The sequence below is a fragment of the Hemicordylus capensis genome, chromosome 17, assembly GCF_027244095.1.
Source record: "Hemicordylus capensis ecotype Gifberg chromosome 17, rHemCap1.1.pri, whole genome shotgun sequence".
NCBI lineage: Eukaryota > Metazoa > Chordata > Lepidosauria > Squamata > Cordylidae > Hemicordylus > Hemicordylus capensis.
In genome coordinates, this window is record NC_069673.1 from 15,606,695 (window position 1) to 15,621,903 (window position 15,209).

A 15,209-nucleotide genomic window follows, 5' to 3' on the forward strand; every position below is an offset into this window, starting at 1 on the left:
AGAACTCGTGTTCTGTGCAACTTTTTAAACAGGCGGTGGGGGGAGCGCTCCTCTCTAATCCCCCCCCCCGGTGGGAGGGGGCCAGTTTACCTGGTGCACAAGGGTGCATTTTGGTGCACACAACCCTCCAGACCGACACCCTTCCTGACAGGAGTGAGGCAGCTTTGATTGGAAGCCTGAGAGCTTTCCACTGCTGCCAAATCCCTTCCCACCACCCCCCGAAATCGCTTCCTCACCTCTTTGGAGAGCGAGAGCAACTTGCGCCCTTTTCTGCAAATGTCAAAGCCCAGCTGGCCTTTCTGGAAGGGCTCGGCGTGGGTAGAAGGCGGGCAGGCAGGGAGACTGCCACTCTTCTGTGGTCCACTGGCCCGTTTTAAGACCCCACGGAGAGGAAGCCAAGGGCCTGTCTCGTCTCGCATCCTGCTCACCCCCCCGCCCCACTGGGATAGCCCGATGTTCACAGAAAGCAACAGCCCTGCCCAGCTTGAGGCACCTGGTGTCTGGTGCTCTGGAGTAGACTGCCTTTGAACATGGAGGTTCCATCCCTAACCTGGCTAACAGCACCAGGGGAGAGCCAGAGCTAACCGTGGGCAGCCAGAGGCATCCAAGGGCCCCCCACGCAGAGCAGGGAAGAGGGGGCTGGCCAGCCTTGTGACGTCTGCAAGAGCTAGGGAGTCCCAGGAGCCAGTCTCCCCGGGGGGGGGGGGTTGGGGAGGTGGTTCCAGGACATCTCTGGAGGGTCTGCAAGCTGTCGCACCACCCTCTTGTAATGCTGCGCGTGTGTCTGGCTGGCTTGCATGCATGCGTGGGTGCCTGGCCCCACAAGGGCACGTGGCCACTAAGGCCAAGTTGCCAGCAGCCAGAGAAAGGCACCGAGGCCGCAGGGAGGGTGGAAGGGGGGAGGTTGGGGATGCCCGGTGGGGGGCAGAAGGGGGCAGCCCATCCCGCATCCTGCTGCGAGTTGGGGAGGGTCCCCTTTGGCCTGTGCACGAGGTTTGCTTGCTTGCTTGCTTGCTTGCTATCCTGTGGATCAGGACCTGCCGCCGCCTCTCTCTCCTGCTCCTCTTTGCTCCCCTTCTCCTCCTCCTCCTCCTTCTTCTTCTTCTCCTGACGCGTTTTTATTTCCCCCACAGTCTGATAGATTTCACACGGTTACCGTCTCCAACCCCTGAAAACAAGGACTTGTTTTTTGTCACAAGGTCTGTGGGGGCTCAGCCCTCGCCTGCCCGGAGCTCCAGCTACTCGGAGGCCAATGAGCCCGACGTCCAGATGGCCAACGGCAGCAAAAGCCTCTCCATGGTGGACTTGCAGGACAATCGCGCTCTGGACGGCGGGGGCGCCCTCCTGGGGCCGGCCGAGGCCCTCCCCGACGGCCAGCCCCCCTTGGGGCCGCTCCCGGGCGGCTGGAGCGCGCGGACTCAGGCGAACAGCGTGGCCGCCATGGCCACCGTGCGCCGCGTGGGCCAGACCCCCACCACGCCCGGCACGGAGGGCGCCCCCGGCAGGCCCCAGCTGCTGGCCCCGCTCTCCTTCCAGAACCCGGTCTACCAGATGGCGGCCGGGCTGCCCCTCTCGCCCCGGGGGCTGGCCGACTCGGGCTCCGAGTGCCACAGCTCGCTCAGCTCCCACAGCAACAGCGAGGACTTGGCCGCGGCGGCCAGCAAGCAGCACGCCTTCGGCAACCCCGCCTTGGCCACCGAGGACTTCGCCCGGCGGGCGGGGGAGCTGGCCCGGAGGCAGCTCTCCCTCACGGACAAGGCCGGCCAGCCCACCATGCCCCGGCAGAACAGCGGGGGGCCCCAGAGGCGGATAGACCAGCCGCCCCCGCCCCCGCCGCCCCCTCCCCCCATCACGCGGGGCCGGACGCCCCCCTCCTTCCTGAACACCATGCAGTACCCTCGCCCCTCCAGCGGGGGCATGCTCTCGTCTTCGCCCGATTGGCCGGGCAGCGGGGCCCGGCTCCGGCAGCAGTCCTCCTCCTCCAAGGGAGACAGCCCGGAGATGAAGCAGCGCACGATGCACAAGCAGGTCAGTGGGAGGGGCCAAGCCAGGGAAGGGGGGGGGACCTTGGGGCGGTCTGGGGGAATCGGGACAGCGGCTCCAGGCTCTGCAGGGCAGCGGCCAGAGTCCCTCCGGCGCCCCTTCCTCCTCTGCCATCCCGCCGCTGCTTTGCCCGTCCGTGTGCTGCCAGCTTGTCCATCCCATGCCACGCCGAAGCCAGCGCCATCTCCCGGGCTCGCTCGACCCTCTGGCCAGACACACCCTGGCCGCTCCTGTGCCGCCGGAGAGGGCTTTTCTTTATTTTGGCCCCCTCCGCCGTGCGGCCGCTTTGGGTGCTCCCTAGGAAGTCTCTCACCTCTGGACCAAGAGGTCTTGCAGGTTTCTGTCGCCCTCTGGAAACCTGCAAAAGCTGCTTGAGTGGAGGCCACGGCCAGAGAGAGACGAGGGGAGGGAGCCCCGGAGCATTTCTGGCGGCATCCGCGGCTGGTGTCCAGCTGCGTCCTCGTCCCGATTAGCAGCAGACACCATGATTAATGAAGCGGCTTGTTCATCTTGGAGCGTGTGACATGCAATTGGAGAAGCCGCCTTTCCCAGAAGTGTTTGAACTGAAGTGTTTGATTCGGAAAATATATATTCAATTAGAGCGCACGCAGTGGCTTCTAAAGGTCAGATTCAGAGATGTTCAGAGCTTGGACACTCTCGGCACGGGAAGAAGGGCCAACCTCTCAAGACAGGGCCACGCCCTCACAAGCCGGCCCTTTCCTGAGGCCGTTTACATGCGGAGGCGGACACGGGCCAACGCACCAAATTTGAGCACGCCCCAATACCTGTGCACTGACCTTTGTCCGATTGGTCCGCGCCATCATAAATGGGGCAGGAGAAGATGTGGGGGAGTTCTGCACACTTGTGGTCCTGTGCTAAGCCTCCGCGGAGCTGGAGGGCCCCATCCTGCCCAGGAGCTGCTTAGCAGACCCTCCACCCCTGCCTTGCTGTGCACTCGCAGACGCCTGGAGAGGCTGCGTCCCCTACCCGATTGGTTGTTGGGGGACAGCCCTGTTATCCAGGGCAGGCTTGCTTTCTAAGGAGCATCCCAAAAGGCGAACGGCCGCTTTGCATCCACGCACCCCGCCCTGATTAATGGCAGAAAAGGGTGCATTTTAGAGGGGGGCCTTTTTTGTGCAGACAGTGACTGATCAGGGCCCCCCCCGCCCACCCGTGGGGGCAACAGTCCCTCCTGCCTGGCTGCCAGCCACGGGGGCCTCCGAGGTGATGTTCCTCGGAAAGGGACGCGGGTGCAGAAACGGAAGCCCCCCCCCCCCCCGAGCACCGGGCGCTTGGGACCCTGGGCCTCTCCGCCGCCTCATGTCCATTGTGTGTGCCGCTTGGGGGGCTTTCCTCCCCACCCCCCTTTTCGCTGTGGTTATCTGTTTCATTGTAGGCCCTTTCACCTGTGAACCCCAATGCCCTGGACCGCACGGCCGCTTGGCTGTTGAATATGAACATACAGTTTGTAGAAGAAGAGAGCGTTGAGCCCGAACCCCAGCACAGGGATAAGAGCCGGATAAAAGAGGAGTACAGCCAAGGGGACAAGGTAACGCCGGAGCAGGAGGAGGGGGCTGCCAGGCACCGTCTCTGGAGAGGCTGAGGCAGAGGGGGCTGCCTCCCAGACACCCCCTCGGGCCCCCACACAGGGGCTCACTTATCTAGCCCAGGAGGCAGCCTCTCCTCTGCCCCCCCCCCGCCGGGGCCTCTTAGTTTTTAGAGACGTTCTTTAGCCCTTCTCAACACAAGCTTTCAAAGCAGCTTACAAGAAGATAGTTCCCTGTCCGCAAAGGGCTTGCAGTCTGGAAAGAAACCCCAGAGAGGCAACAGCCCCGGGAGGAGGGCTGGGCTGGTTAGGGCGCTGGTGTTAGAGAGCAGAGAATCCCCACTCCCAAAGGGGCCCCTTGGCCCTCTTAGCGGGGGTAATTGCCAGGCTGTGTACCCCAAGAGGGGCTGGAGAGGGCTCCCTGTCGGCAGGGGGCCTACAATCTGAAAGGAAACCCAGGGAAGACCCCAGCACCAGCCACTGGCAGGAGAGGAGCTGTGGCTCTCCCCGTGCTGAACACCAGAGAATCCCCACTCCCAAAGGTGCCTCTGGACACAGGGAGTCGGGATGATTCCCAAGCTGTGTGCCACGGGAAAGGCTGCTTCCCTGTCGGCAGGAGGCTAAGCACGACCCCAGCTGCCACTGGAGGGAGGCTGTGCCGGGGCTGGACAGGGCCAGTTGCTCTCCCTCTGCTCCCCCGAGCGGGACGTGGCCTTTGCTCGGCCCACTTAGCCAGGGCTTGCTGCATGGTGCCCGCTGCTGTGCCTGGCATCTCCATTTCCTGGTCTCTGTTGCGCTCTTGTCACGCTCTTGCTGGCATTCAAGAGCTCCGTTGCCGTCATTCGCTCTCGCCGCGGCGAGGCCTGGCCGGTCACGGGAGCAGCCGCCATCCGCCCGCTTCTGCCACCGCCGCCACCGCCATCCTCTTGAGCCTCTTCCATGTTTCCTTTTCCTTTAACGCTTGGGGTACGTATCTCATCTCTGCCGCCCGAGCCTCTCCGCCCCGACCCGACGGCTTCTGTGTGCTTCACCCTCCTCGGCCCCGTATTCCGGCCGCTGCCCCCACACCCTGCGGGAGCGCGGCCAAATGCTGGGGCCTGGCTTAGCGCCTCGCCTTTCCATCAGCCCAGGACGGGGCCTTTCGCGGGAGCCCAGAACTTCTGAGATGCTTCAGGAAGCTCTGCCTTTCCGAGCTGCTGGGCCACGTGGGGGCGACAGTCTGGCGCTTGGGGGTCAGGCCCTGTTTCCGTGACACGTGCCCCCACCCCACCCCGGCAAGCACTCCGCTAAATCTGGGCTGCCGTTGCTGCTGGACTACAGATCCCATCCTCCCCAGCCGCAGTGGCCGGGGGGCGACGGGAGTTGTAGTCAGATGACAGCCGGAGGGCCGAATGGGTGGAGACGCCGACCCACCACTGTCGCCATCCAGATTCCAGCTGGGGGCTGAGAGGGGCAGAGACGTCTCGTTGGGCGCGTGATGGGATGGCTCTGTGCCTTGCCCTGCCCTGCCGCTGGGGATGGCTGACGCTTTTGCCGGGCTGAGTCCCGCTTCCGCCGCTCACCTGTATTGCAAAAGTATCCCCCCCACACACAAAAAAGCAGTGCAAAGCCAACCCCCTTGCAGCTCGCTGGGCCTGATCCACTCCCTGCCGCCTTGCGTCGGTGCCACTCCCACCTGCGCCACCCTCTTGGCCGACGGCTCCCAGGGCGGGGGGGGGGGGCGGCTTCCCCGGGGGCCAGCCGGCCGGGCGGGCAGCGAAGGCACTCAGGGCGCCAGCCTGTGCTCCCCCCTCCCCGCTGCTCCCCACAGCAGTACCAGCAGGACGTGGTGGTGCTTCAGGACAAGCTGCGTCTCTCCAACAAGAAGCTGGAGGAGTACGAGGCCCGCTTCAAGGGCCAGGAGGAGGCCACCCAGAAGCTGGTGCTGGAGTACCAGGCCCGGCTGGAGGAGAGCGAGGAGCGGCTGCGCCGGCAGCAGGAGGACAAGGAGATCCAGATGAAGGGCATCATCAGCAGGTAGGGGGCGAGGCCGTCCCGGGCCGGCAGCATCCCCCATCTCTTGGCACACCAGGGCTTCCATTTGCAAACGCCCACCCAGCCCCCGGTTGGGGGACGTAGGGAGCAGCCTCAGAGTCAGGCCCTCGGTCCCTCCAGCCCAGGGCTTCTCGGCCGCGGGGCCCCAGGTGTTGCTGGACTACAACTCCCATCGTCCCCTGCCAGAGTGGACTTTGGCCGTCACGGCAGGGGGCTGCATGGGAGTTGTAGTCCAGCAATGTCTGGGGATCCACGGCAGAGAAGCCCTGGGCTAGCCCGAAATTGCCTGGCAGCGGCCTCTCCAAGGTTGCAGGCGGGAGTCTTTCTCAGCCCTTTCTGGGAGATAGATGCTGCCAGGGAGGGAACTTGGAAGCTTCTGCTCTTCCCAAGGCAGCCCCATTATCCCCTGAGGGGAAGATCTTGCAGAGCTCACACATGTCGTCTCCCCTTCAAATGCAAACCAGGACTGGCTCTGCTTAGCAAAGGGGACAGCGCATGCTTGCTACCACAAGGCCAGCTCCCTGCTAGTTGTTAAGGCTGTTCGAGGGTGAAAACAGAGGCAGCATATAAACAGCCTGAAGACAGATTTACTAATAAAAGAGGAAGTTTGCACATTTCCCGTTTGACCAGCAACATGATCTCTCTACAGTGGGATCCAATCTTCTAAGCTGGACGTGGAAACAATCTTAATGATTGTTTTGTACAAGTCTTATTGAAACACACAGATCTACTTTTTATTGATCCAATATTATTGCAGCGTATAGGCCTTGGGCTGTTCTTGTGTCAATCCATGGGAAACAGGGCAGAGATCTAACGGTGGTGTTTGGGCTTATTTCCCGACCACAGGCTGATGTCAGTGGAGGAGGAGCTGAAAAAGGACCATGTGGAAATGCAGGCGGCTGTAGACTCCAAGCAGAAGATCATAGATGCCCAGGTGAGATGACAGGCTCCATCCTGGCTTGGCGGCTGACACAGGTAGCCCAGGGAAGCCCTTCTCCACCTGCCTAAGCATAAATTCGGGGTCCGTACTTCAACGCTAGGCTGCCCTCCATGGCCATGACACCTCGTGGCTTCCTTGAGCATCTCTGCCCTGTGGGTTGCTAGCTTTTAATATCTGCACACGCTCCTGTGCTTTCCAACTAACAGCCTGTCCTGCAGAAATGCAGCTTTGCTGGGCACGAAGATAAAGCCACGGGAGACGTCCTCCAGCAGCCGTTTTTCCGCCTGCCAAGGCTGCGGGAGGATTTGTAGGAGAGGGCTCTATGGCCGGCCCCGGGGATTTTGCTACGCTTCCAATTTCCAAGACGCGGCTCTGCGTCATTAGCAGGCAATCAGAGAAGCTGCTGCTCTGTGCAAAGGCACTGCTTCGCCGCCCCCTTAATTAGTCTCTGGGCACTTTTCAATATCGAAAGAATCAGACAAGGCACCAAGAGATCTTCATCAGCTGGCCGCAAAGTACTTCTGGCCGGGCGAAAGGAGCACCTTAGCCCCTCTCGGTGAGGAGGGGCCAAGGGGAGGAGATTTAGCCGGGGGTCTCAGAGGGGGTCTGCGCTGGGGGCAGACAGTGCCAGCTGAGAAATTCGCTATCGGCAACTCACAGGGTGCAGCAACACTTGGGATACCCAAGTGATGGAGAAGGCAGATCCTCTAAGAACCAGACCTATTAGGTGGCCAACCAACTAAGGAAATGTAGCCCATCCATCCAATGTGGGATAAGTGGTTAAGAAGATTAGAAGGGCCTGCTTGGAGTAGATCGACGTTCCCCGAGAGCTGAGCACCCTGTTTCCCTTACGGGCTAGGCAGGGGGCCTCCAAGTGTCTTCCGGGGCAGCCGTAGAGCAGGCCTGGTCCTCACAGGGAGAGTTTCCCAATATCTAGCCTAAGTCTGGTGCCCCTCTGCTCAGTGCAAGGATCTTTTGCGGCTTCCCTTACAGATGGCCGTGCAGCCGCCTCCTGCCTGCAAATCGTGCATTATTCCACGGCGCAAGGGAAGGGCCCCACAGCTCAGGCCAGAGCACTTTGTACTAAGGTGGTCCCGGGTTCAAGTCCTTCCATCTCCAGTTGAAATGCGTCTTAGACATCTTATGTTTCTTTCCCCCCAAGAAGCCACTTGGAGCAGACAGATCTAGGCTCAGTGGACCAGCTGTCAGTAGAAGACAGCTCTGAACACTCACCTTCTCTCTCTCTCTCTCCCTCTCTGCAGGAGAAACGCATTGCCTCCCTGGACGCAGCCAATGCCCGGCTCATGAGCGCCCTCACCCAGCTGAAAGAGAGGTACAGCACGCAGACACGTAACGGCATCTCCCCCACAAACCCAACTAAATTGCAGATTACCGAGAACGGCGAATTCCGAAACAGCAGCAATTGTTAACCTGCGGGGAGAGCTGCTGCAGGAAAGAGAGAGAGAGAGAGCATGCGCAGCAGCGGCAAGCAGCGGCAGCAGCAGCAGGAGGGGTGAGCCACCTTGCAGGCTGGGTGCTGCCCTCTGAGTGGAATCACCACCCCCACCACCCCTCTCCGCCAAAGACGGCAAGGCGTGACAGGAGACACAGGTGGCCTCCCGCAGTGTCCGTGGGACCGGAAGACCGAGGAATAAGCCCGTGCAGAGCGGAGCGTTGCCGCCAGCAATTAAAGATTTTTTAAAAAAAGAGAGAGAGCGCGCGCGAGTGAGCCTGTCCTTCTGCAGCCGCCCCGGGGAGCCAGAGGGGCCCCTTCTGAAGAGGTCCAGAGGGAGGTGCAGGGTCAGGCCGGGAAGCCAGCTGGCGGGACTTCTGCAGGGCAGGGAGGGTGCAGAAGCCCCGGGCACTGGGGCACATGGCTGGCCAGCCCTCCTCCCGCCGGGCCGGGCTGGGCTGGGCAGTTCTCGCCAGCCTGGTGCTGCTCTGCTTCTGGGAGACTCCGCCAAGCCGTCTTCTCGGGTTTCTCCGCCTCGCGCTCCTCCCCACCCTCTCCTGCAGCCCCCTTCAGCTCTTTCCTAGGAGGGGGGAGACCATCCTCCCCCACCGCAAGGAATGTGCACACTCTGCGCAGGCCCACAGCAGAGTGCGGCCCGAGGCCTGTGGCGCCCGCAGAGCAGGGAGGTCTCTCGTTTCCTGTAGTAGGCGGCGGGTGGGGGGGGGTGGGCTAACTCTGACACAGAGCTAAACGGGCGGCTGTGCTTTGGAAGCAGAAGAGCCCGGGGGGGGGGGGGTCCCTCTGGGCAGCATCTCCAGCCAGAAAGCGAGAGGCAAGGCCCATCCCTATGACGTATCTGCCCTTTCCAAGCCACCATTCTCAAAAGCGGTTTATGCCGCCAAGGGGTGGTTCCCTGGCCGCAAGGGGCGTGCAGTTGAAAAGGCAACACAAGGGGAGAGCCCCAGCCCCAGGAGGGGAAGCAGTGCTGGGGTGGGACAGGGCCAGCTGGTCTCTCCCAGGGAGCCGCCCGTTTAGGAAGGTGGCCCCGTTTGCAGCCCTGGACTAGAGGAGAGGCGTGTCCCACGCCGTGGCAGATCCAGGACAGCCGGGTTTCTCAGCAGCGGGGCTGCCCCTTGGAGAGTGGGGAGAGGGGGCAGCGTTAAGGCCTACACTGAGCGGTCTCCGGCCCCTTCCCCCAAACCGGCCTTTGCTCACCAAGCTGGGCACCCAAGAGTTGGCTGCAGCTCCCGCGGGCTAGAACATCACCCTGTGAAAAGGAAGTTGGTGTTGAAGAGCAGGACGAGCTTTGCACCTGGGAACTCCCCAGAGCAGAGACACCCCCCCCCTCCCCTGACTGCTGCTGTCTCTCTGAGCTGTTAGCGGAGGGAGGTTTCTGGAGGAGAATGGAGCCCTCACCCAACCAGGCAGGCTCGCTTCGGTTCCCCTGGGAGTCAAGATCTCCGGCTTGGCCTGGTGTGGACATCCAGATCAGGACGAAGAACCCGGACGTTGCTGGGGTGCAAAAACCTGGCCGTTTCCAAGGCGAAGTTGCATGCTCTGGGTGACGACGCTTCCCCTTCGCGTCCGGCTAAGACAGGAAACATCCGTGCCAGGGCAGCCTGCATAAAATTTTTTAAAAAACCGGCTACTGTGGATGTTTATATACCGCTTATCAACCAACGTTCCCAAAGCAGTGTACGCAGAATAAATGAAATAGTTCCCAGAGAAGATCTAAATAGGTCTCCAGCCCCAAAAGGGCTCACAGTCTGAACAGAAACACAAGGTAGGAAGCCGCAACAGGCACTGAAGGGGCGTTGGGGTGGAGCATGGCCACTTGCTCAATTCGGGAGACTCGTCCCTTGAAAGGACATCTCTCTGCTCAGTTGAGCAGGGGGTTAACTGGGGGCAGGGAGCATTGGGAGAGTCATAGTCAGACCGTTGGTCTCTCTAGCTCAGGATTGCCTACACAGACTGGCAAAGACAGTTCACAAAGATATACACAGCTTTGTAGATGATCTCCCCCATGCCGGCACTGTTAAACCCTTAGTCCGGTCTTTGGACAAGGGAGGAAACCAACAGCCCCCATTTGGTGCCAAACACAACCTCCTTTCCAGAAGCACCGGCTCGACCTTTCCGTTTGCCTGTGTGCCACCCAGAATCCCGCCCTGTGCCTCCCGGCCAAATCAGCCTTAACTGGGGTGCGGGGGGGGGCTCACCTCCAGTAGGCAGCGCTCTCCCTCCCCCCCGCCCTCACTAGCTTAGTTTTCTCATGGTTGGTGAGCACAGAACAGGTGAAGAGGTGGGAAAATGCACGCTGTCTACAGAGCTGCTGCTAAACTGCCCAGCGGAAGGAAGCCAGTTCCGCCCCGCAGAAGCATGAAGATGGGTAACTGCTATCTCTTTTCTTCCACAGTATGCATTAGGAAAAAAAACACACACATATGTCTCAAAAGCCAAAGCAGCCCTCTCTCTGGAGCACTGTCCTCTTGTAAGTGGGAGTGGGTGCCGCGTGGAAGGCTAACCGCTCCGAAGGCCTCCAAGGGGAGAGACCAGCAAGGACAGCAACTTCCGAGGAAGTGTCTCCCTTGTCAGACTCGCTGGGCCGCCGTAAGCCATGGTTAGTCACTCCCAACTAACCCCTTAGTGGAGCTGGCGCTTTCCCATCAGGTACTAACCTCCAGCTGGCTTGTGGGTTGAGATGCTTGGTTTTTAAGTCCGCCCGGATGACACCTCCCGCTCGGCCCCTTAAAGAGAGCATAGCCACTCTTGGGTGCTTCTGAGCCAGGACAGCCTTGCGTTTTGGGCGGCCCCCAAAGGTGCCTGGTGCCTAGCGTGGGCCAGCAGCAGCAGGAGGAATCTCCCCCCCCCCGAGGAGATGTGGCTTCCTAAACTTCTTAAAGCAAAAAAAAACCCGAAGCCTCCCACCGCACGCCACCATCCTCTCCCCTGCAACTTGAATGTTCCGTAACTCGCAGACAATCACGTTATCTCGCTGCACCCAAACCTCTCCAAAGTGCAAAGGAACCAATGATTTTAAGTCCAATGTGAATGTGTGGACACTTAAACTGTGTTTCCCTTCCTCGCGCTCCACCCACTTGCCCGTAGCGGGGAGGCTCAAAAACCATGCCAAGGAAGACTCTCTCAATGGAGAGATAGCCGGGCACTGAGTTTATGCCCCCGACTGACGACCGGCTCCTCTAGGGATCTGCAGAGTACGTCACCAAGGGATTCAGGACAGAGTGGCACGTGGGGTCCAGCCACAGCAGGCTACCTTCTGCAAGGACCGCCCGTCCCAAAGACTTTGCAAGGATTCTCTATCAAAGTGGCAATTTTTTAACTTTTAGAGGTGTGGGATGTGGACCCTCTAAAAGCTGGTGAACGAGGCCAGGGAGAGATCCTGGGAGAAGCGTCGTGGAGGCCTACGTTTGGGATGGGTGGGGATGCTGTCCTGGGGACCCAGATCCCAATCCTCCAATCCTCCACTTGCACACGGAAAAAGTCACGCACCTAGCAGCCCACAGTACCGCAATGCAGTGATGATCATGCACGGCTCCTCTTCTGGGCTCTCCTTTCTTGGCTGCAACCTGAGGTGGCCACGTGGGTTGTGGGGGGCAGGTTGCCACGTTCACATTAGCAGCTCAAACCTTCCAGGGACAGCTAAGCCGCGTGGCCCTTCAGAGGTGTCACAACTGCCGGTTTACAGGTGTTCCTCTTAGCCCGAAGGCCTAGGAAGGAAGGCAGGCCTGCCCTCCTCCACAATCGGCTCCAAGTTCCGTCCGTTGACTTCAGGCTCAATGTGCCTGGAGAATCCTTTCCCAAGGCCTGTGTCGGTCTCCTCCTCGGTGCCTCAGTTCCTTCTAGAGCTGCCTGCAGGGGTGTGGGGCGGAGTGCAGCCGCCCAACCAGCCTTCAGTTTCTGCCCTCCAAGTGGGCCGCACCGAGAGACACGGCCCCATAGCCACGGTCGGCCCCCTGGCTCAACCTGGTCTTTGCTCCGGTCTTGTGCTTTCTGCTGTTAAGAACTTGTTATCAAAACCCTGTAATTTAAAACAAACAGACAAAAATACACAGATCTTTTCTGAATCTGAGTTGTACAGGTTCTCTTTTGTAAACAAAAACATGTTTTCCAGTGTGTGATTGTACAACTGGGCCGGGTCCGCCAAGCAATTGTACAAAGCGGTTTCCGTGGTGGTGGTGGTGGTGGTGCCCCTGCTGCTTGAGGCTGGGGGGTCTCAGCTTCCTGTTACTGCTGCATGAAGTGGACGAGGGCTCAGGTCTGCTTAGACGCAAAGTCAGGGCTGGGGGGCACTCCAGTGGGGCCTGTCTGGGACGGGAAAGCCCAGTTTCTGCTTTAGCCGTCAGCCAGCTTGGGATGGACGCGGAGAGGAGTTTGGGAAGCCCTTGGCCCAGCTCAGTCGCTCGACCTCGGAACGGCAACTGCTGGAGTTGGAGTGCAGCCCAGGGAGGGGTGAAAAGGTGCCCAGCAAGGAAGGGAGCTGTGGCGGAGGCTGCTGGGCCCTGCTGAAGACCGTCCGAGGCGGGGAGGCAACTCCCCTGAGCTGGCCCGCAGAAAAACGAGTGGGGAGACCGTGCTTTGCCCTCCGTGGGAATGGCATGCGGGTTCCGAGGTTGGCGTGCAGATTCTGAAAGGACTGGCCGCACCATGGGGGCCTCTCAGCAGCAGGCCGGGACTGGCGTCGTCGGGTCATTTCTGCCGTCTGGAGGAGCGAGCCCCAAACCGGGCAACAAGCGCCAAGCCCGCGGGGGCTCTGACCAGTTAGGGGGTCTCAGCCTGCTCACGGTGGAGGGACGGAGGTGCTCTGGGGTGTCCATCCCTGCTTCTAGGTGTGCCCACAGTCATTTCAACAGAGGGGCAAGCCCCCCAACTGCCCCCTCCACTGGAAGGGCCGGGAAACCCACAGGTGGTGCCTTGGCGGGGGGGGGGCAGGGTGTATTTTTGATGAAGTCCAGGGCTCTGGGTCCATTTCGGTTGAGACCACGGGCAAGGGAAGCACACGGAAAGGACCTCCTTGGCAGCCACACTCCGGTGGCACAGCGGCTTTCATCCACCATTGGCCAAGATCGTTGGAGGACAGACCCTCTTGCAGCAAACTTTGCCGTGTCTGCTTGCCGGGAGCCACTAATCTAGCCCCAGGGAAAGAGCAGTCCCCAGACACGTCTCTCCCTGACAATGCCTCCTCGACCCGTGGCTACGGCCCTTTAGCCACTTGGAAGGACTTCTAGCCACATGTGCTCCAGGACTGGTCGCTGCACAGGTGGTCCCAGCACAGAGCGCTTCCTCGTGGAGCCGGAGGACAAACGGGTCCGGCCTCTCGGGAGGGAAGCAGGATCTAAGCAGAACCCAGACCAAGCAAGATGGACGCGCAGCAGCGGGCTGGCTTTGGAAAGGGCCACCAAAACAGACTCTCCCGGGCCCACGTGGGCTGCAAACGTGCCACGCTGTGGCCTCCCGTATCGGTACAAGATTCTGTGCTCACCTGTTTTGTGTTTCCTCATCTGCATCACTGTGTCTTAAGAGATACCTCTCTCTCGCTCTCGCTCTCTCACACACAACCTGTACGTCCGCTTCGGCCAATGCTGGGTCCTGGAAGAGCAGAGACAAAATGGTTTTTTTACCCTCTTATAAAGGAAACAAAGCAAAAAAATAATAATAAAACCCTTTTTGTAAGTTTGTTTAAATATATATATATATATATATATACACACACACACACATTATATATGTATATATATGAAGCCAAGAGGCAGGCGTTTGCCAAATCTTCTTCAGTCTCTTTTGAAAAATAAAAAAAAAACTTGTAATAATGTACAGAGAAAGTCGTTGGTGTCGAGGGGGGGGGAATTGATGTGGACGTACAATTTATGTACATTTGCAATTAGAAAATTATTAAAGATTTATTTAGCTATTTTAATCGCGTTTGTCTCTGTGGGACGTTTATCCACTCCACGGGTACTACAGGGAAGCAGTTTTGAAAAGTGGGCGGTGGTCATTCCTCCAGTGGCCAGTCAGGCCAACTGTGGTTCCCCATGGAGGATTCCACCTCTTAGGTCCTCCACAGCCCAATCAGACCAAGACTGGAGTCCAGTTCAGATGTCTGTACACTGACGCATGCGATTGTGTGAACGACTGCACCTGCATGCATGTTAAAAGTGAACCAGGTTACATAGGGAGCTGCTGGATACTGAGTCAGACCCTTGGTCCATCCGGCTCAGTGTATTCTGCTCTGACTGGCAGCAGCTCTCCAGAGTTTTCGGCTCAGGGGTCCTTCCCAGCCTTTCCTGGAGACGCTGGCTGCCAGGGACTGAACCTGGGACCTCCTGCTTGCAAAGCAAATGCTCTTCCACTGAGCTGCAGCCTCCTCGCCTAAGGGAACTGTCTTACCGTACACATGGAGTCTCCCATCCAAATGCCAACCGAGTTGGGCCTTGCTTAGCAAAGGAGGCAATTCACGCTCGCCACCACAGGACCACATCTCCTTCCCCGGCTAAATATAGGAATCATTTTAAAGCATGCCTCTTTGCTCATTAAGCAGGCGGTCTATATATTGCCTTTGATCTATCAGACCCAGTGCAGAGGCCTGCTGGGTACTTGCCCTCACTCAGTGGTAGAGCATCTGCTTGTATAGGCAGAAGGTCACAGGTTTAACCCCCGGCATCTCCAGGGCTGGGAAAGACTCTTGCCTGAAACCTTGGAGAGGCTGCTGCCAGTCAGTGCAAATCATACTGAGCTAGACGGCTCAAGGGTCTGACTCCGCAGAGAGCAGCTTCCTTCCAGAGGGAGGTGGGGCTGGGGTCTCCATGGCAGAGGACCTGCTTTGCAGGCAGATGGCCCCTGGTCCTGTGCTTAGCGCCTCCAGTTCTAACCACCACCACCACCACCACCACAGATAAATGAGAGTGCCGGTCAGTTTGGGCCCCACCTCTGAGCTGAACACACACACACACACACACACCCCAAACATGTGGCAAAGGCAAGGCAGTTTCACACTCAAATTCCCTTCACACTGGGCCACATATAGTCCAGTGCAGAAAGCCCAACACATACATGTGTTTTAATCCTCTGTTGTGAGACGCCCAGAGAACAATTGGTTATGGGGCAGCTAACAAAGTTTGTTTTTATTCTTATTTCCTATTTAGCCAGGCTTTTTGTTTATAGTTTTAGAGCTTCGGGTT

The 15,209-nt window shown here is 59.3% G+C and overlaps 1 protein-coding gene across 15 annotated transcripts in view; it reads left to right on the top strand.

Moving 5' to 3' along the window:
- The window catches only part of DAB2IP (DAB2 interacting protein), a 156,902-nt gene extending 142,954 nt beyond the window's left edge, over positions 1–13,948 (top strand). For 10 of the 15 annotated variants that reach the window (XM_053281588.1, XM_053281595.1, XM_053281594.1 and 7 more), the window contains 5 exons: positions 1,134–2,028; positions 3,440–3,592; positions 5,400–5,605; positions 6,470–6,557; positions 7,826–8,274. In XM_053281588.1, coding sequence (XP_053137563.1) covers positions 1,134–2,028; positions 3,440–3,592; positions 5,400–5,605; positions 6,470–6,557; positions 7,826–7,993 — 1,510 coding nt within the window. In that variant the 3' untranslated portion in view covers positions 7,994–8,274. Of the gene's footprint in view, positions 1–1,133; positions 2,029–3,439; positions 3,593–5,399; positions 5,606–6,469; positions 6,558–7,825; positions 8,275–10,429 lie in introns of those variants that run through there. The other 5 variants (XM_053281585.1, XM_053281590.1, XR_008312686.1 and 2 more) reach the window with 4 other exon arrangements.
- Positions 13,949–15,209: the final 1,261 nt, after the last annotated feature.